Source organism: Corapipo altera, unplaced genomic scaffold (genome assembly GCF_003945725.1).
Source record: "Corapipo altera isolate COAL_440 unplaced genomic scaffold, ASM394572v1 1, whole genome shotgun sequence".
Taxonomy (NCBI): domain Eukaryota; kingdom Metazoa; phylum Chordata; class Aves; order Passeriformes; family Pipridae; genus Corapipo; species Corapipo altera.
Window position 1 is genome coordinate 33,910,676 of NW_020884873.1, and position 21,234 is coordinate 33,931,909.

General features: G+C 41.5%; 1 protein-coding gene across 2 annotated transcripts in view; it reads left to right on the forward strand.

Moving 5' to 3' along the window:
• The first annotated feature begins 13,542 nt into the window (after positions 1 to 13,542).
• Positions 13,543 to 21,234, forward strand: part of WIF1 (WNT inhibitory factor 1) — a 44,511-nt gene continuing 36,819 nt past the window's right edge. The window contains exons 1-2 of one of the 2 annotated variants that reach the window (XM_027667494.1): positions 13,543 to 13,723; positions 13,821 to 13,960. In XM_027667494.1, the coding sequence (XP_027523295.1) occupies positions 13,588 to 13,723; positions 13,821 to 13,960 (276 nt within the window). In that variant the 5' untranslated portion in view covers positions 13,543 to 13,587. The remainder of the gene's footprint in view (positions 13,724 to 13,820; positions 13,961 to 21,234) is intronic. The other variant, XM_027667503.1, reaches the window with a different exon arrangement.

The window sequence follows — 21,234 nt, forward strand, 5'->3', positions numbered from 1 at the left end:
GATCTGATCCATTTTCATTGCTCTTTTGTAACTGGCTCTGTGCAAACACAAGAGAAGATATTCCCTGCCTGTTGAACGCACACTTGCCTCCATTACTTCCCACCTGAACTGCAGGCAAGGTACATAAGCAGGAAGCCAACAGCACTTAGAAAATTCTGTGTTTCTATGGAAAGCACTTGTACATCTCAGCAGTGCAGACTGCCACAAGTATCTCAGTCTCTCCTACTCTCAACTTCTTACTGAGTATTGAATCAATCCTTTTGTTTCTAGTGCTCAGTGGTATGGTCCTGGCACAGTTTAAAGACTTCCTTAAGCTGTGTGATTTCAACTGTCAATAACTCCACTCACATAGAAAATTTCTCCCAAAGAGAGAGAACTTCCATAAGAACTACTCACAGACAATGGGAACAAGGTACCACTGGCCCTATGACTACCATTTCCTGCTCAAAGTTTATGCCAGATTTCTAGAACTTTGTTTGCTCTTGTAAAAATCAAGTACATTTAGGAAGCATTAACAACAATCAATTTTTGGCCTACACAAGCATCTCCATCCAAAAGCAGCTTGGTCCTACCTGAAGCGAAGCTTCTGTGTCGCACATCAGGGGAGTCTCTAGCACGCACCATCATGGCTAGGCTTCACGAACAAAGATTTGGGGAGCACACACCATACACTCTTGTTGCCTAACACATGTGGATGTCATCACTGCACTCAGTTTCCTTCTGTGAGAATGAGACACTGAAAGTTTTCCTTCACAACGTTTTGCTGTCCTCTCCAGACAATGCTGCTAATGGCTTCTTCAGCCTCTGCTCTGTGGCGTATGACATGGCAGCAAGGCAAAGAGTGTACTGCGTTCATCCTTCAAGGGTGCTGAACTCATGCCTGGACACTCAGCAGGGAACATGGGCAGTGCATGGCAGAGAGGACCAGATTTCACCATTTTGAAAGGTGTGTAGGGTATCACCTTTCTGCTCAGGAAAAAGTGGCTATAATACACATTCTTCCCCTACTACTGCTCCTAGGTTGACCCAAGTGTAACAAAATACAGTGTCTTCAGAGTCAACTCTGCAGAGCACCTTGATTAGAAGAGAATGGAGGTAGAGATACCTAAAAACTAATGGCCTGTCCCCACAATAATGCAATCCAGTTACAGGGCCTTTTGCTCTTTATTCCATATGGTCCTTACAGGCCAGAGATGAGTCCCTCCTCTTTGGTGTCAGATGTCTTATGAAGGCTGGATCCTTCATCTCCACAGTGTACTATGCAGCATCTTGTTCAAAGGTTTAATTTCTCAGACCAGAGACACATCTGACAAGCTACTCTTTGTTACTGTACCTGACCTGAAAAAGGATGGCCTTCATCTTGCTGAACTTAGAACTGCAGTCCTTTTACTGTAAACTGTTGGAACAGCTCCAATATCACTTCTGGGAAATCCTTACAGCAGCAAATCCCTAGTCCTTTCTCTGCATAGCCAGACATGAGCAATGATTTCTGCCAGTTCTCTCCATGCCTCTATGATGAGCTGACAGAGAGTGGGATACCTCCCTTTTCTTGTGGAAAAGAAGCATTAACAGGGAAAAATCCCACATAGAAATTTCATAGAAATTAAACAGGGAGAGACTCTTTCACCTAGAAATAGGAGAAAGAGTAGAAAAAGAAGTAAGAAAGGTAAAGGGAACAGAAGAAAGCAGAGGGAACAGTGGAATGTAGTAGTACACAAAAAATTAAAAGCCAAATTCTGAAATGACTGCTTTGTATCCCATGAGACTTTGTAGGACAGTGCAGAGGTGTTCTTACAAGGAATCCTAAAGGAAATGTTTGGAGGAGCTTTATGTGCATATGGATATGGCAGGGGAAGAAGATGGGTTTTTTTCATTCATCCACACTGTGTAGGGGGCAGTAGGTGGAGGAGTGAGTTGTCCTCTCATCCGCACCATGAGTTCATCTGGAGTGCAGACAGTTGTTCTCCAGATACCTTTTAAAAATGAAAACAGCATGTGCAAATCTGAAGAACTATGGGCCCATAACCCATGGGTATAGTACCCTTTGATCAAAAGAATAGAGGCTCCTTTAACTTACCACTTTCTATCATCTACAGACACAGGTTCCACTTGGCTAAAATTACTTTTTGTGAAAACTTTCTGGAAAAAAATAAACACGACAGGAAAAATAAAATATTACCCAATTAAAAGTGTGCTGAAGAAAAAAAATTCTCCCCTGCAAAGTAACTGTTGTGAGAAAGAATGAACCATCCCTGAGTATGGCTGATGTACTATGGAGGGTTTTCAAGCAGTTGTGATCATAAAAAAAAAGCTTAAATTAAACATGCATTTCAGTGTTAGGAGAGTAAAGGACCCAAGTGACTCACCTAAGGTCATAAAGAAGACTGTAGCAGGGCTGTAGACTGAATTAATGTCATGAGGGCATAAGACAGGAAATGGAAGAATCTTGTTCTTTGCCCTTGGCTCTGCCACTGACTTGCTGCGTGGCAAATCACTTCCTCTTCAGATGACTCAGTTTCTCCCAAAGACAAATTGAAACAGTGATTCATCTTTGTAGAAGTACTTCAAGAACGAAGATTGAAAATGTTATAAAAGAGTAAAGCACAAATTCCATTCCAGTGCTCTCCCCAGGCCATCTTTTATCCCCTTCTTGCTGGATTTTTTGAAGAATGATGTCTTTGTTACTGTGAATGGTATTTTCTTAGAGATAATAAATCTGCAAATTATATAGCAAAAGCATGTTAATGAATTAAATGCTGGATGCCTTCTATTATAGGCTATAAACAAACAGAAGATGTGCTAAAAGAAAATTGTCTGTGTTGCAGATTCAGTCAGGCAAAAAATGAAATGCCAATTCGCTACTCAATCTGTAGGAAAAAGCAGTATGTGACCAAGAAATTTTAAGATTTGTCATAATATAAGCAAAAATAAGGTAGGCATGTATTATTACACCCTTAGAGGTGTCCTGAAACAGGCACAGATATAAAAACTAACCAAAAAATATGTTAGATCATAAAAGGAAGATTGTAATTTTAAAGTCAACAGTCTTGTTTACAGCAGAAACAAGAAAACATAGAGCAGTTAAGGCACTACAAGAGGACAAAAAGGAGTATAGGCCTTACTCTGTGGTTGGTACTCAGGGAACTTAGTTAATTCTGCTGCAAGATTCAGGAGAAGTCATCATCATGGATAGACTTCGCGAACAAAGATTTGGGAAGGTCTCTACCCACATTTGCTACAAGCGCACTGGTGGCTGAAAAGGCCAATGTGAGATAGACAAGTCCAGTCACAAAGGCACAGCAGAAAGACTCCTTGGATGGTATTGGCAAGACATGATTCTTTCTGCCTTGTCTGTTCTTCAGGAGAAGTAAAATGGGGAAGATAGGCAAAGCAAAGTTTTCAAAGAAGCCTTTTGTAATGTATTCCTTATCATCCAAGTGTCCAAGTTGAGTGGCACATGAGACCAGCTTTTAGAAACACTAATCATTCACAGATTTAAATGAAATTAATTGGAAAACCATCTAGGAAACTATAGGAGGAAAACTTTTTCAGCTGAGAATTACAGAAAATGCCAAGTTGATACAAGGATCATCAAGTCCAACTCCTAGCCCTGCACAGGACCATCCCCAAGAGTCACACCATGTGCCTGAGTGTATTGCTCAGTTCAATGCTTCTTGAACTCTGGCAGGCTTGGTGCTCTGTGACCACTTCCCTGGGGAACCTGTTCCAGTGCCCAATCACCCTCTGAGTGAAGAACCTTTTTCTAATATCCAACCTAAACCTCCCCTGACACAACTTTAGGCCATTCCCTCAGGTCCTGTCACTGGTCACCACAGAGAAGAGATTAATGCCTGTCCCTCTTTTTCCCCTCATGAGGAAGTTGTAGACTCCTCTCAGTCTCCTGCAGTCTGAACAGACCAAGTGACCTCAGCCGCTCCTCATATGGCTTCCCCTCAAGGCCCTTCCTCATCTTCATTGCCCTCCTTTGGACACTCTCTAACAGCTTAATATTTTTCTTATATTGTGGCTTCCAAAACAATGTTCACGGTGAGGTCACCCCAGTGCAGAGCAGAGTGGGACAATCACCTCCCTCAACCAGCTGGTGATGCTTTGCCTGATGCCCCCCAGGACACGGTTGGCCCCCCTGGCTGCCAGAACACAATGCTATTATTATTATTTACTTGAATGAGAGTTTTCAATATCATACATTTGTAATTTGCAACCTAGTGTACACCTGCCATTTGTTATAACCATATGAAAAAGCCAGCAGTATTGTATATTGACCAAGATGGTATCTTCAAATTAACACTTAAATATACAGTTTACATATGCATCTGAGCACACATAATTTAGAAATTGTTTTGATTTTATTTCTAAAATGTTTTAAACCCTTTGACATTGAGAATATTGTTCAATCTCAGCGAAACCAATATCCAATAAGTCTTAAACCATAATTTTGTAATGCTTTTACCCGGGCAAGTTTTCCATGTTCCTTTATCCTAAGCTCAAGGACAACTCCATGTCCATTGCTAGATACATTTAGACCTCTTTTTATCATGTGAAAGGATAAAAATACATGTATGAAGCTGAATTGTTCTCTGAAAACCTGTTTCAACTGCTTCCATATATTTTGCATGATATGGCATTTCTTTTATATCACTGCCTTGTAATTTCATTTTAGTTTTCTTTTATAACATTTATATGTTTTTCATGGCTTTTTTACTAACTCTATGGGCCGTTTCCTACTTAAACTTCTTTTGCTGAAGCAATGCTTTAGAACCTATTACTTCCCCTAGGAAACATTTTACTATGCACAGTTCAGCATTTTTTATATCATTTTACATCATTCATCTTGACATTGTGTTGGCTGTACAAGTTCCCTCATTCATTCTGTTAACTGTGGAAGTCAGGGCCCTTTTAAATCTATCTGCAGTTGTCATTAGGATTTTCTGAAGAACTCATGCCAGACAAGTCCATAAATACATCTTGTAAATAATGTACATGTTTTAACGCTCTCATTATCCATCTGTTGCTCTCAGAATTCATGTTTTCCTTTCAGCTTTTCCATAATCTCACATTATTTCTTCTCCTTTTGACAACTGGTAATGTTGTAGAGCTGGAACTTATGTAATGAATGGATTGCTGAAGATACCTACAGATTCAGCTACTGCATCACTCCCTCCACTGAATCTCTTCCTTGTATGGGTTTCTGTATTGAATTTGTTTGTATTAGCAATACACTACCCAATATGCTTTGCCTGTTTGGTATTGACTGTGGGGTACTTGGTATTAAGGAACTATGTGATTCAAGAACATGCTGTGTATAAAGGAGTACATTAACCTATTAATAAACATGCTACAGGATTGTTGTTCTCCCTCTGCTTCAGGTGCTGCCTGTGCCGTTTGGACCCAAAAAGGTTCTTGCTTCTTCTCTACGATCTACCACTTGTGTGAAAATATTTCTGGTCCTGGCTATTGAGAAAACCTTAATCTCTGGAATTAATATGACAAAGAGAAATCCTAGTGTTGAGTTCTCCAAGCAGTATAGTCCTTTTTTATGTCACTACCTGCCACAGACACAGATGCAGAAGTCCTCTGGAATGCCTACTGCTTTCAGTAAAAAAGCAGCACCAGCCTTCTGCAGAGATACAGAAGTCTTTTATTTTCTCAGAATATCCTATTTTAATTAGATAATTTCCAAACATGTCACTACATAAACATAAAAGAAGTTTAATGCAATTAAATAGGTTTTTAATTATTGTGCTTAGTGTCGGGCATGTCATATTCTCTTGCTGATTGGATCTTTTCATAGTTTTTGAATTTGCCAGCACTCCATCCCTCTACATCTGTTACTGCAGTTCTTCTCTCAGCTTTCTACCCTAAGTGTTGATGATTACAACCCTTGGCATTCAGTTTCTCAGCTCCTCTACCCATCATTAGCAAAGGGACTGCACACAGTCCAGAGGTTTTGATTCTCTGTGTCTGGTCCCACAGAAAACCCATCTCTCAGTCTACCCCATGCCAAGGCAGTTGAAAGTCAACAAAAGATTTTGTTCCCTAATACGTGATAAATTAGGCTTTGCAAGTGTAATAAACATTATCAGAAAACAAAAAGTGCCACTTGAATGACTAGGGAGCAGAGAAATTAAAACTCATGTGTAAGAAAATAATTTGCTGGGGAAGGAATATTCCACAATTAGAGAATGAAAAAGGCCCTAATTATAAGTCCTTTATTTTCATGCTATAGTCTTGTGGTGTTTCAGATCGCCTCAGTGTGTTAATTTTTTACTTCTTGTAGCTTTATAGCTCCATATAGTGTTCTTATTTCTAAAGAATGTTGCTCTTATTTCTAAAGGATGTTGTGCTATACAGCTTCCCTCATATTGGGATGCGTCGTTATACCTTTGCCTACTTCCTATGTAAGCAGAACCGCCACATGCCCTACCTGCTGCTAACACATGGATTTTGAATGGAGCTCCTACAAAAGCACTTCTTACAGGTTTTCTGCATGTATGGTTGCAAGGTAGTTGCATGGTAAAGAAAGCAGCAAACAAGGAATTCAAGGGGTTTTGCTCCAACTTTTTCTGCAAAAAATATGGCCAATAGGCTGTGTACTTGGAAAAAAACCCAAAAAATATTGACAGGAAAGGAAGAGCTCACAAATTATTGGATTCCCACAGTGTTGTACTTCTGACATCACCTCAAATCCACAGACACAGAATGGAGAGTTCAGGCAGTCCAACTCCAAATATGAGCCACTCAATGTCCTGTCATATCTCCAGATGCTGTCAGAAGGGCTGTGGGGTACAGTTGCACAGGGAGCCCAGGGCAACACCTCAATAGCAGCAGCTGCACAATACTTCCAGGAAGATGGGAGACTTCAAGATATAATGAGACAGAAATTCTGGGGCAGTCAGGTCAATAGCAGTTTTATTACTGCCTTTTTTTAGCCTAGGATGGCATCCCATGTGCCTGACTCATATTCCACTGAAATTCTGAACTGAGTATCAGAATCTGTGCCCTGCCCACTCCTGCTCTTTTGTTTCTTTGCCAGTTCCAGCATCAGGAAGGTTTGAACCAGGAGATAAATGGGGTCATGCTCCTCTTTCTCCAGCATAGTTCAAAGTGTTGTGTAACTTCTCATACCCACTCTGGGTAGTGTACAAAGGCAGCAGGAGAATATAGTTCAATGGCTGCACTTCAAAAATCACATGATTCTTGGATTATTATGTTTTCTCATGCAGTTTAATACCAGAGGGGAACATATGGCTCAAAGTGATTTTTTCCCACTTTACAATTCACCATAATATTCTTTACCATATGTGAGGCATTATTTCATTCTATACCATCTATAATCACTCCCATGCCTATTCTTCCCTACCACAGTATGGACAACATATATTTTGTCTTTCTGCTCCTAAGGCACTGTCACTCTGATGGTCTTTTCGGTCATTGACTACAATTTTCCAAGAATACTTCTAAAAGATTTTGAAGTGCTTTTTTATTACTATTCATATGAGAAATTTTAATCCTATATTTAGTTTTGATCTTGTTTCTGTTAGTGCTTAAGGTTTTCTTGCTAAGCAAGTTACAGACCACTTGATCAGTTATCAAAGAAGCTTGCATGATCCTGTAGTCACAGAATTTGAGCTTTTAATATCCAGTCTATGACAAAAACACCAAAAGCTTTGTGGGCAGCCACATTCAGCAACAAATCATACAGCCGTCATACATTTCATTTTTTTCAGTAAGTAATATTTATCCAATCTGCCTACTGTCTCCTCCAATAGATGTAGATGTTAAACCCATGGAAGCTGATGATGCAGGTAAGTAATTCTGATAAAACAGATTGCTTCATTTGGGACAATATAAGAAAAATTTTGTAAAGGATTAATTGCTATCAGCTGTTATTCATGTTCTCTGTGAATTCTAAGGCAGAAGGTTTTCTAAGACATCCACTTTTCTCTCCTTCTTCCCTTTTAGTTTTTACTTTGCTAAAATCTTCTAGCTTTTTCTCTAAAATCCCACTAAATTCAATGTTGCTTAGTGTAAAACAATATGTCCACTAGAGTAGAAATAAATTCCAGTACCTCTTCAGAAGATCTAAGAAGATTTGTCCCAAACAGACATAAGTGAGACTGTCAAAATAAACCAAACCAAACCAAACCAACAAACGAAAAAGCTAAAAGACAGTTAGTTTATGCAGAAATAGGATAACAAACAGAACTAGCAATCTCAGAGGGTACTAAATCTAACACAGACTGGATTACTACAGTTTGCATCTCACGACTAATTGACTTTCTGTCTGAGAAGGTGTAATCATCAACTCAAGTTCCCCCTGTGTTTGGACACATCTAGGGAAAAGTAATTATATTATATGTAGACTATAATACAGACATTCTCTTTTTTTTCTGCTCTACTACCAACTACTTAAAATGAGATATTAAATATGATTTGAGACTAATCTGTCAAAAATGGTAGAAATCAACTAATCAGTTCACTGTGAACAATGTATAGATGTCATTTTCATAGGAAAAGAAACTAAAAAATAAAACTGTGTTCTCAAGAAAAATGAATAGCGTGGCCTTGTGAACAGTATTTGCCAACATATCTCCAAAAAGAGTATTGCTGAGGTAATGAATAGCCAGAGAAAGCAAAGAAGAATGACCAGGAACAGGGAAGAGATCTGATATAAAGAGAAAGCAAAGATGTGCACAGTAGGCAAGGGACAAGCAACTCAAATCCTGATAATATTTAGAGCACCAAGTAGTGGAGAGAAGGAGGATAACAGTTTCCTTAGTCTGCAGATCAAGGGAATGCTCATGAAAAATAAAATAAGGCAATTCAAAACTGGGAGAAGATTTACTCTTCATCCCCAGAATGGCAAGTTAGACAGGGACATCTCTCTCTAACTTCCTTTGCAATGTGGTAATTTTTACTTCTGCAAGCTTTCATTTGCTACACTTTTCAACTACAGCAACAAATGAGACAACGGCTTGAAAAATAATTGTCTTCTTCAGTACCCAGACTGGTTCAAAGCCAGACTAATTCTGTGCTCTCCAATGGATGAGCCAGGAATATTGTAGGAAAAGAATCAGAACAGATAATGAACTGTATAATACGTGATATAAAATAGGAGACTTCTGTTTCTAGAGAAGGCAATGTTACAACCTTCAGTGTTGCTTTAACATAGTTTTTAAAACTATGATAAAGCATATGTTCTAAAATAAATCACTGGTATATTATATTCAGAAAAATTAAAGGTTGAGTCTTTAATTTCCCATTTGAAATCTCAGAAAATTCAATGCATTCCAATTTCAGAAAAAAATGATTTTTCTAATAAAACTAGTACTATGATTTTATTTGTTTTTTTTTCCTGCCAGTGCTTAATGCCAGTTGTTTTGTCCTAAGCAGGAAAAATTTAAAGGGATCTAATTCCCAATGCATAAGCTTTGTTTCTGCTGAAACTGGCAGGAATTTTGTGCTTCACTTCAGTGAATAAACCTAGTGAAGACTGAGCACTTCTGAAAATCCTGTGGCAATTTGGCATCTTCTTTATTTAAATTGTGCAGGTGTTAGTTATTATCTACCAGTGTTCACCACATAAAAACAAACTGATAAAATATGTATTTGTTATTTCTGTAGACTTGAGGTGAAGCAGCATCTATAACCTTTGGAATGAAAATTATCACCTCAGGCCATATTTATGTCCAGTACTGTTATTATTTATGCCTTTTTCTCCATCTTTTTATATTATTCATAACTGATGATCAAAGGGCATCAGGCATTGATTTCCATATCCTCCCCTGGATGTATCATCATTCAAACCATCCGTTCATTAAATCATTCCAAGGCTGTCATCAAGGGGATGCTGTCAGTTGCAATGAATGTCACAGTAGGCCACAAATGCACTATATATGCATTGCTATGAAAGTTAGTGAAGCCACACTCACAACACAGTTCTGTTCTCATGTATGTTTTCCATTTCATTAAACACAGAACCACAAAATATTTGCTTTCCCGAATATATTCCAATCCTCTCTCTTGACCATTCTTCCCTGGATTGTGTCATGTAAGCTAGGACAAAAAGACATTTAAATAAGAGATCAGGAAAAAAATACAGCAAGCTTTTACCTAGATCTCTACATTGAATGCAAGCAGGCAGTATGAACAAAAGTTTGGCAAACTTTATCCTCAATGAATCTCATTGCGCTACAATACTATAAAAGAGAGGAACTGGGGAGAACAAACACTGCATTACAACAGGTCAGTCTCAGCACTAACACAGGACTCACCTAAGCTTTGGTAGATGTTGGAGGAGAGAAAGAGAGACACATGGTGCTCAAACACATATAGAGGTGTCTATGGGCTAGAATAGTCTGCCAGAACAAACACATATCCACTGAGCAGTCTTTCAGTCACAACATACCAACTAATTTCTGCAGAAAGTAAGCTCATTTCTAGTGCAGTGTTGACTGAGGAGTGTTTAAATCGTACCATCACAGTTTTGGAAATGATTTTCCAGGATTATTAACTGACGATTAAATTATCTTCCTTTGCTGGATCTTAAGAAAGCCCCTATGAGAGATAAATAAGCATGTAAATCTTTGTGTTAGAATATAAAAAATTCTTACCTGTACTGAGGTCCTATTTTAACCTCTTCCTGAAAGCTTTATGTTTCAGATCCTATTTTTCCTCTCTGCATTTCTCTTTTGTTGCAAAATTAAAATTGCTTGTATATTTTGAAACTAAGAAGATTTAATCATATTTAATTCTTAAAACCAAAATATTTTTCTGCCTTTTAAAATGAAATCCCTTAGTAGTAGATTTCCAAAATAATTATTAGCTGTTCTCTGACACATATCTCAAACCTCTATCTGAGATGGAGGGGATACAGCTTTGGGGTTTTTTTTGAACATCCATAGAAAGCGAATCTCTCAGATCAGATGTTTATCAGATCGTTCAGGGAGGTCCCTGACAGCTCATCCCGCGGGATAAGGTCCCCATCACGCTGCTGGAGCGGGGCCTGCAGGGGCTGCGGCAGCCGGCAGAGGGCGGCCTCGCACCGGCAGTGTCCCGGGATCCCGGGAATCGGGAAAGCACCGGCCTGGCGCTCCCACAGGGCGGGACACCTCGCCCACAGCTCTCCTTCTCCGAATGCAGTCAGTCAGAGGAGCCACAGCGGAGAGTGCAAGATAAAAAAATATTTAACACAAAATAAATGATAATCATAGAAACATAGAACCATAGAATGTTTTGGGCTGGAAGGGACCTTAAATGATCATCTAGTTCCAACACATCTTTGACTAGACCAGGTTGTTCAAAGCCCCATCCAGCCTGGCCTCGAACACTTCCAGGGATGGGGCAGCCACAACTTCTTTGGGCAAGCTGTTACAGTGCCTCACCACCCTCACAGTAAAGAATTTCTTCCTAATACCTAATCTAAACCTACCCACTTTCAGTTTAAAGCCATTCTCCCTTCTCATATCACTACAGGCCCTTGTAGAAATTCCCTCTCCACCTCTCTTCTAGGTTCCCTTTAGGTACTGGAGGGCTGCTATAACGTCTCCCTGGAGCCTTCTCCAGGCTGAACAATCCCAACTATCTCAGCCCATCTTCAGAGAAGAGGTGCTCCAGCCCTCTGATCATCTGTGTGGCCCTATTCTGGATTCAGTCCAACAGGTCCACGTCCTTCTAATGTTAGGGACCTCAGAACTGAATGCAGTGCTCCAGGTGGAGTCTCACAAGAGCAGAGTAGGAGAGAGAATCACCTCCCTTGACCTGCTGGTCACACTACAAAATAACTAAAAAACAATAAATTGTCACCGCTATCTAACAAGCATCTAGAGGTGGGGCATTTCTGTTAGAGTACATACACTGACTCCAGCTTTTGGAGCATAAGATTTTCCGGCTGGGCAAGTTACCAGGGGTAACCCTTGCCAGAGGGTTTAGGAGAACTCTATTCCAGCCTACTTTCACCCACAAATATGTTCCTCAGGTAGCCTTGTACAAGACACTACCCATGCCCCAGGTTCCCACCCATAAAATGCAGTGAAGCTGGGAGTAAAAGTGTTGGAAAGTGCTGGGAGGTGCACAGGTGCCTTACACGTTCTTGTGTATGAAACATGTGGAGATGCTGTTTTAACACTGTGCTTCACAATCACCAGGTATTTCTGAATGTATACCTATATATATATGTACACACCTACACAAAACAAGTCACTGTGTGGTTTTCTCTGGTACACATTTGTGTTGTTCCAGGACAGGAACAGCGCTATGGGATTACTGAAGTGATCCATTGACAGTGGCAGAAGATGCCTCAGAAGGAGATGCCATTATCAGTTTACTGTTATCAATTTACCTTTGCCCTTCAAATAGGAAAAAGAAAAACAATAATATCTCTTTCCTGTGTGTAAGCTGCTATGAAGAACACTGCTTGATTAGGTCTGCCTGGAAAAGCAAGACCAACTTCACGTTGTTTTCCATCACATTAAGAATTTAATTCCCGGCAGTTAACTTTGGCACTTACGCTTACAGGATGAGGTGCAGCACCAGTAGCATCTAGTGCGCTAATCATAGGCAGAAAATACCCTCAAGCTCCGGGCAGAACATTACAGACAGAAAGTTGGGGCTTTACTCAAACTTTATCTATCCTGGTTAGTTTCTACTTTTGTTTTGTTTTGTTTTGTTTTGTTTGTTGTTGTTGTTAATAAAACCCCTTTTCTTTTCCTTATGAAGAATCCGGAAAATTTAGAAACAATATTTCAATTCCTTTAAAAGGCATGATTCTGTTTAACTAACTTTTTGAAAAGAAAATTCTTTCAATTTTACTAAGTTTCTATATTGAGGCAGTTCCAGTTTCTCTGTAAACGGCAACATTTTAGTGCTTTTCAGTCTCCACTGTTCTCGAGACCTTGGGACAAACGGCAGGTGAAAGCCTTTTCTCCCTTTAGCACATTCTCCCCGCCGTTCCCCGGGGCTGGGCAGCGCTGTCCCTGTGGCACTGTCCGGCTGGTGGCTCGCCCTAGGGCCTCACCTAACAGCGCGGGTGGGCGCCTCGCCCACTTTCGCGGGACCCCGCTGGGAGGCCCTGCCCCACTGCACCCTGCTGCCGTCTCGGTGATGCCGCGCAGCCCCTGACTCAGACCGCACGTGTGCCAGGGGACGGCTGTGCACAAACTTCGTTTCTTCACGAAGACACGAGTATCTCCAGCGACGCATTTGTGGCCGTGGTGGTGCCACCTTGACGGCCGGGGTGCCCCTGGGGGGAGAGTCAACACGGGGAGAGGGGCGGGACGCCGTGTCACAGGTCTCCTGTGACAGAGGGGGCGTGGGTCACGCACGCTGTTCCAGCACTCGGCACTCCTTGCGGGAGTGGGCGGCCACCAGCAGCCCCGGGAGCGGAGCGCTGACAGCCCCGCGGTCCGCGGCGGGGGCAGGGGTGCGCGGGGCCCGCGCTGCTCGCTGCCTGCGGCGCCGCCCTCCCCGTGCCCGCCCCGCCGGGGCCGCCCCGCGGCAGACGGAGGGAGGGAGGACGGGCGCGGCCGGAGCGGCAGCCGGCGAGCCCCGGGCGGGCGGTGCGGGAGCATGGCCCCGGCGGGGCGGCTGTGCTGTGCCGCGCTGCTCTGCGGCGCACTCAGCCTCTGCAGCCTGCGGGCCGCGCCGCGGCAGCCCGACACCCTCTACATGTGGATCGACGCCCAGCAAGCGCGGGTCCTCATCGGTAAGTGGGGGCGCTTCCCCCGAGCGGCGGGCAGGAGCCCAGAGCGGAGCCCAGCCCGGCGGGGCTGCCGGCCATCGCGCCCCTTTGCCTTCCGCAGGCTTCGAGGAGGATATTCTGATCGTGTCCGAGGGGAAGATGGCCCCGTTCACCCACGACTTCAGGAAAGCCCAGCAGAGGATGCCCGCCATCCCCGTCGGCATCCACGCCATGAACTTCACCTGGCAGGCAACAGGACGGGTAGGTGTCGAGATGGGGCCGCTGTAAAGCCGGGCAGGTGTTTCGGCTTTGAACAGTGGAGGAAAGCCCTCCGAAGCGTGCGCGGACGGCCCTGGGTGCGGATCAGCGGCCGTCGTGCCCCTCGCCGGCCCCACTGGGCATCGCCTCCATCCCAGCGGGGCGCCGGGGCGCGGGCGGGCTCGGGGAGCAGCGAGAAACCGGCCGGATGGCTGGGAAAGTGCGCTGGATACGGGGTTGTAAGGTGCGTGGGAGAGCCGGGTGTCTCGGGCCCTGGAGAACATGCAGGCTGGTGGCGCGTGAGCCAGAGTTCACCTGGAAGACTCCAGTTGCCTGTACTTGTCATAAAATTTCATATCGGACTGTAGTTACAAGGATGCAGTTTTCTTTCGACTTTCTTTGGCTTATGGACATACACTAGAGGTTATTCATTGCTCTCTATGTGCTAAATGTGCAGGCTTAATTTGTGGTTCTGGTAAATAATAATTCTCTTCTGTAGACTTCATTTTATCAAGTTAAGTTCCAAAACTATGTAAATCTGCCGTGTATTGAGTCCCTTTGGATTCTTTTGTTGAAAAAGTAAGAATTTGTGACATATTTTCATGAAGAAACATATGCATGATTTGACACACTGACAACATATGTTGAATTTGCATAAAGCTGAAACTTGTTAGCATACATTATCATGGATACGGAAAAAATCATGGTGACATAAGAACTATGGATAAAATTAATTCATTTTTACAATGCCGAGCATTGATTTTATACAATAAAGAACTTGTTAGTGATTAAGCAATATTTACATCTAATTACTCGGTGAAAATTGGTTGTATAATTCAGCTAATTGCAGTTTCACAAATTTGGTTGTGGTTTTGGTTGTTTGAAAAAACTCTTTCTAGCTGCAGAATTTGTTTGGCATTGTCTGAGGTGTTGTCCGAGGCCTTGCAATTTTTACTGTCCTCACAAAGCCTCTGAGTTTAGGAAGTGCTTCATCGCCTCCTGTAGAGGGGGGGGGGAATGTGAAGAGACAAAACTTGCTCACAAAGGCTTAGTGACTTGCTCAAGGTCTTTGGTGTTCCTATCCAGCTTTACAGAGAAAACAACTTTATATGCCAAGGCTTGGCATTTAGGTACCTAGAAATAATGAGTGTTTTTTTGGGACTGTATTTCCTGTTCCATTTCTCTGCCAGCTTCAGTTGATGTTCATGATGTTCAAAACTAGCTCTTTTTGGAAAGGGCAATCGAGGTGTTAGACTGAGCCCTGTTCTTCTTTTCCTGTATTTCTTTCTTGTGTTCTCCTATCCCTCCTTTGCTGCCTACATGTAGGTCATTAGGAAAAAATGGTTCTAACACTGATGTCTGTGAGAAGACTCACAGGCTTAAAGACAGTATAGGCAAATGTTCTGCTTAATGCAACTTGCAGGACAAAATACCTCCTGAGCAGTAGCAAAGCTGTTTAACCCATTAGTCCTCTTCCTATTTTCTGAATTACTGAATTCCTCATAGACAGAGCATAATTACTAAGTGAAATACCTAAATGGTTAAATTAACATTATGTTTCTCCAGAATTTCCAATATTTTATGAGCGGAAGAAATGAGTACAGTTTTACTTTTTTTTTCCCAATGTTCTATTTTGGTTTTAAGTATACACATTCTTAAAAGTTTCCATTGACACATCCAGGAAAGTGCTAAATACTTGCTACCTTTATTACCTATACTTTTTTATGGAAATTTTTTAATTCAGGGAGGAGGAAATGGGAAGTGGAAGTGAGGGAAGAAGAGGAGAGAAGAGGAGGAAAAGAAGGGAAACGGGGAAAGAGGAACAAGAAAGGAAGAAGGATAAGAAAGAGAAACTAGTCCTTTTTGAAAGAAGGAAGACATTTGAGATGCTGAAGTACTAGCCTGCTTTCTGTAAAACAGCTGTTGACTAACATACAGTTGCCTCCTGTTTGGTAAAACTGAAATATTTCTTCCGTGAGTCTTCTGCCTTAGAGACCTCTTAACCTTGTATCCCACTTGAAATTTGAAGATGTTTCTCTGGGGTTGCGAGGTTTTGGTGGCTCTCAGTAGCCTTTAGGAATGACTAGCCTCTTTTTGAATCTATAGATAGACTTCTGAGTAGGTACAGGAGATCCTGTCTATGGCGTTACATAGTTCCTAGCCCTGATATCAACAAGATGGGGGAGTGAGAGAGCAGCTGAGTGAGTGTCTGGCAGCTAGACAAGATCAACCCACCACACCTGGGATCTCCAACAGGGCACCTTGCATCCCTGTTTACACCCGTGGAAAGTGGGTATAAATATCATGTGGGTAGATTCCATCTGCCTACTCCTGGGACAAATAATTATCCAAGTTCTAGGCGAGTAAAAAACCAACCCAGGGAGTGGCAATGCTTCTCAGTCCTGCATTGCTGAATATTCTATTTCAAAAATGTCTGCTGAAAGGCACATTGTAAGGACTAGATTATACCCGTATTCTGTGTAAACTGAAGTGGTAAAAACCTTCTGCGTTTGGATACTATGGTTCTGATACAGTGGCCTCTGTGTCCCAGATAGATTTTATGTGAGAAAGATTTTGTAAGATAAACAATTAAAACCATTTTCTCTAGAAAACATTAACCAAAGAAAAGCATTAGTTGCTTTTAGTTCGTAGTCCATTACTTCTAATTAATTATTAGAAAATACAAAAGGAACCCCAAAATTTAAGGGTCTGAAGGTACTGAAAATAGATTTTTTTCTAGTGCAGTCAGGATGAACCAGGGGTTACAAAAAGGTTAAAATACTGCAAAATGGGATTATCATGTTTTTATGCACTTTATGCTTTTACCTATGAATTTCAACATAAGATTACAGATGTTATATTCTCTTTAGAAAAAAAAAGTAATCTGGTAAAATTGGCAAAGATTGCTCCTTGATTTAAAAGGTTTAAAAAAGCAAAAATTACTGTTAATATATAGTAACAATAGGCATCTGTGTAACCACTAGAGCTCACTGGTGTGCTTCTTGCTCTTATTCCTAATAGTGATGTTGTCATCTGCAGAAGACTGAGCTTATAAACTTTCCAGTGAGACCTTATCATGCTGACTAATGCTGTGGTGTGTTTCACTGTGCCCACTGGTGGAAGGTACCAAAGATTGCAGTGATAACATCATCTCTACAGCATTTAGGAACTTATGACAGGTATTTAAGCTCCAAATCCACAAACGCCAGTATGTATGCTTAACTTCCAGTGAGACTTCTGACAGTAATACAGTGAAGTTCACATGTGAGTGAGCATTGGTGGGAGAGAACCATATTAAAAAAAAAAGTTGATTAGTGCTCAGTGACAGAGCAGCAGCCAGGTCGATTTAATAGACAAGGGGTAAAAAAAGAAACCAAAAAGCAAATTGGAATTTTTGTTCTGTAGCAGTCACTGGTCTGATCCACAGAAACAGTCAGTCTGGGCCACAACCTGCCCATGCTGCTTTCTTCCTTTCAGGTATGGGAGAAGTATTTGAGGTCAAATGAATTATGGTAGCAGCTCACTTCCCACTCCCCACTGTTATGAGTACCCCACAGCTCCTCTCCTGGTGCATGGTTGAATGCATGCCCACGATGTGGCATCTGAAATAACTCTCGAAGAGTAATTGATAACCTTGAGTAAAAAAAAAGATGCCCAGCTCTCAGAAAAAGGGGATATATGTCATCAGTGCATTTTTTAGTCTTGTTTCTATATTGTAAAGTGAAGGTTAGGAATGCTATATAATTAACAGCTCCTGGAGGCTAATTCTGACCTCAGCAATGTGACCATCAACACTGAATAGCTCAGTTGAGTTTTCTGGAATTGGCTTATATGGCTGAGGTGTAGCCTGACCACGAAGGTAAAATGGAATATCCAGCTATGCCTGGAGAGTATTTGTTTCCTGCCCAGAGAAAAGCTAACAGATCACCAGTTTTAAGGCATTAGTGATGCAATAGGGTGCTCCATTCAAACATGGCTATTTCCCTGATGAACTGAAAGAAACAAAATAATATTGAATTTCAAAACATGTAATTGTTCAAAGGAAACTTTTCTTCAAAGAAACTGCTGAACTTTTTGTAAATATCTTATTCATACCCAGTGATTACAGTGATGCTTTTCAGTTTAAAAAATGTCTCGTATGCAAAATTTAAGGTTTTTTTCCCCAGCAAAAGTATGGCTGTTCTCAAAATTTGGTCGAAGTAATTGCATGAACTTGCACTCTTGGGATTTACAGTAGTACCTTCACTGTGGTTTCCTGTCACCAGACAGGGGAAATACTTTGTTTTCTGAACTCTGTACCAAAATTTCCATGTGGAATGTGAAGATGTTTACATATTGTGAGCATGATTTTTAGACAGGGAGTTCTCATATCAAGAGCACAGCACCAAACCTTTAATATTTAGATTCTGCTCAGCTGTGGTATTTTGCATCTCTGTGTTGTAGACACGCCACCAGGGATCAAAGTAATACTGTGGAGATCCCTCTTTCTTAGTAAAGCAGGCATGTGCCAGCCATCTGTTCTATCTGCTGATAGAAAACAGCAGTAAAGTTTCTCAAAGTTTTGCCAAGAAGAAAAGGGGGGGGGGGGGATTTATTGCTCAGCAGAGATGAGTTACAAAGCACCTTGTAGTGTAACCTACATCTGGGTTCCATAGTAATTTACATGATATATGTGTAAACTACACAATTATTCTTTTTACACAGCAGTGTAAAGCTGTGTTAAGTAAACCATTCAAGATTTTCATTGTTTCTCCTTTCTATAAATATTCTAATACAGTTTTAGCAAAAAAACCCCTAGAGTAATAAAATATTTTCACTACTTTTACAGTAGTGGCTGCAATGTACAACATAACTGTTGAAAAGCATTGGAACTAACAAGGACACCCCAAGCTTCAAGACTGTATTTTGTGAAAATGTACAGATTTCGCTCCCTGTGTTACTAACAGCTTTCCTGAAATATAAATCCAGGCTGTGTTGCTTTCCTCTTCTTTGTGGAAGTGAAAATGTTTTCTGTCAACATCACCTCTTTTTTTACAGACAGTTTCACTGTCCACTAAGGTATGTTCTTAGTGGTCTAAAGTTAATGCCATTACAAGTAATACCACTGAGTAAAAAGTAAGAGCTAACTAGAAGAATTTTTCATGTATTTAACATCTTCTGTTGCTTTCCAAAGAAGTTTTTTGGGTAGCTACAACAATGATTGACTTGCTTTTAACCAAGTAAATTACGTACATACAAAGCAAATGTAAGAAACCACACTTTTCCGAGGGTATGCAGATATGTAAGGACTATGATGCTACCCAGAGCTTTCAAAACTGATATGTAGTAGATATTTGCATCATGTTGAACAGAGTTTTCAGAACTGTATACCTTAGCTCAGAACAATGAGTTCCTGATTAATATTTTTAAAGCTTTCAAGAAAATGCATCTCAAAATATCTTTTATTTTACCTCCCTGTGGCTTTACACTTGGTTTGCCAGGGTTTGTTCTTCTTTTATTTTCCTTTTTGTGTACAAATTCCACCTTTTGAAAGATGCTGTTTTACTTGCATTAGTTTCTTTTATTCTGCTGTTCTACCATATTGGATTTTTTTTGTTATACTGGGAGGTCGTTGGTTGCTTATTTGCTTTTTAACTCTTTATTTGTGGCCAAGCTCTTCACTATATCAAACTGTAGCCCAGACATGGTGGAAATGTAATACCTCCCTCTACAGGCTGGCAGGGCTCTGTCTGCTGCAGCCCCAGGAGGCTGTTGGCCTTCTTTGTCACAAGGGCACATTGTTGCTTCCTCGTCAACTTGGTGTCCACTGGGATCTCCAGGCAGTTTTCTACGAAGCTGCTTTCCAGCTGGTCAGCCCCCAGCATATACTGGTGCCTTGGATTGTTCCTTCTCTGGTGCAGGTTATTGCACTTCCCCTTGATGAACTTCATGACGTTCCTCTCTGTCCATTCCTCCATCCTGTAGAGGTCCCTGTGGATGGCAGCAGGACCTTCTAGTGTATCAGTCACTTCTCCCAGTCTTGTACCATCTACAAAATTTTGAGGGTGCACTCTGTCACAAAGTCCAGGTTATTAATGAAAATGTTAAACAGTATGAGACCTAGTATCAACCCTGAGGTACACCACTAGCAGTTGGCCTCCAACTGGAGCAGTCCACCTTTCTTATGTAATGCCAATTCCTTGCTTCTTCTGTGGGAATGTTGTGGGAGACAGTGCTGAAGGCCTTACTGAAGTCAAGGTCCACAAAAGCCACTGGTCTCCTCTCTCAAGCTAGCTATTAACAAAAAATGAGCCAGCCAGGAATAAAAAACTGAGACTGGCTTGTACAAGCACAGTAAAGCAGCAAACCAAAATCTGCCTCAAAAGAAGGGAATATAGATAAAGCAAATACATACTGTTGTACAGAGGCACTAGAAGACTTTATCCAGCTATGATACCTGAAAGCCACCACAGTATGTGGATTCATAGTCTGTTCATAGAACACCTTAGCAAAGCTTTGGGGTGGATTTTTTTTCAGCCAAACAGCAAGAAGATGCCTGGATTTTTTTGCATGGAGAATGCAAGTTTGCTTTGTTTTGCAGCCAACTGGTGGAGTCCGTCTTGTTTGACTATACAGGGAAAAGTGGGCAACTACCTTGAGCTGCTTCAGCACTTGCTGCCATCACAGCCAAATACTTCAGTAAATAACTTGACGACCAAACCCTACTTTCAGACCTGGTCCCACAGATCCTCCAAAGTTACCCCTTTGCCTACATAAACAGCCAGTTAAGCCCACCTGATCCTAAAGGAAATAAATATGACTGACATCAGCCCTGGCAGTCTCCCAGCCTAAGGTTTTGGCCCATCACCAGGGAAAACAAACTCCCCAAACAGCAGCCCACTAATGAGAAGATCTGTCTCCAGCTCTGAAGCACAGAAACCAGTAGCAAGGGCCACAGAGGCAGCCTGTGCAATGATTGCTGGCCAGAGGAGGAGAGGGCAGGCTCTTGGACCATCCTGACCATCAGAGAATGAGTTCAGAGCCTTCAGTACTGTGTTTATGAACCTATTTTTCCTCAGACCACATGGAAGACATGGAGAGATCACAGCTTGTTGATGAGCAGAAGATAGGCTCTCCCTATAATGTTTTCTCCTTGCCCTCAACTTGCAAATATGTGAATATTGATACAACCAGTAAGAATCTGACACTTAAAACCACATAGGCAAATAATCAAGTCCACTGAACACTTTCAGTAAGGAATGCAAGTACCAACTTCAACCTGTTCCGTTTAAACTGCA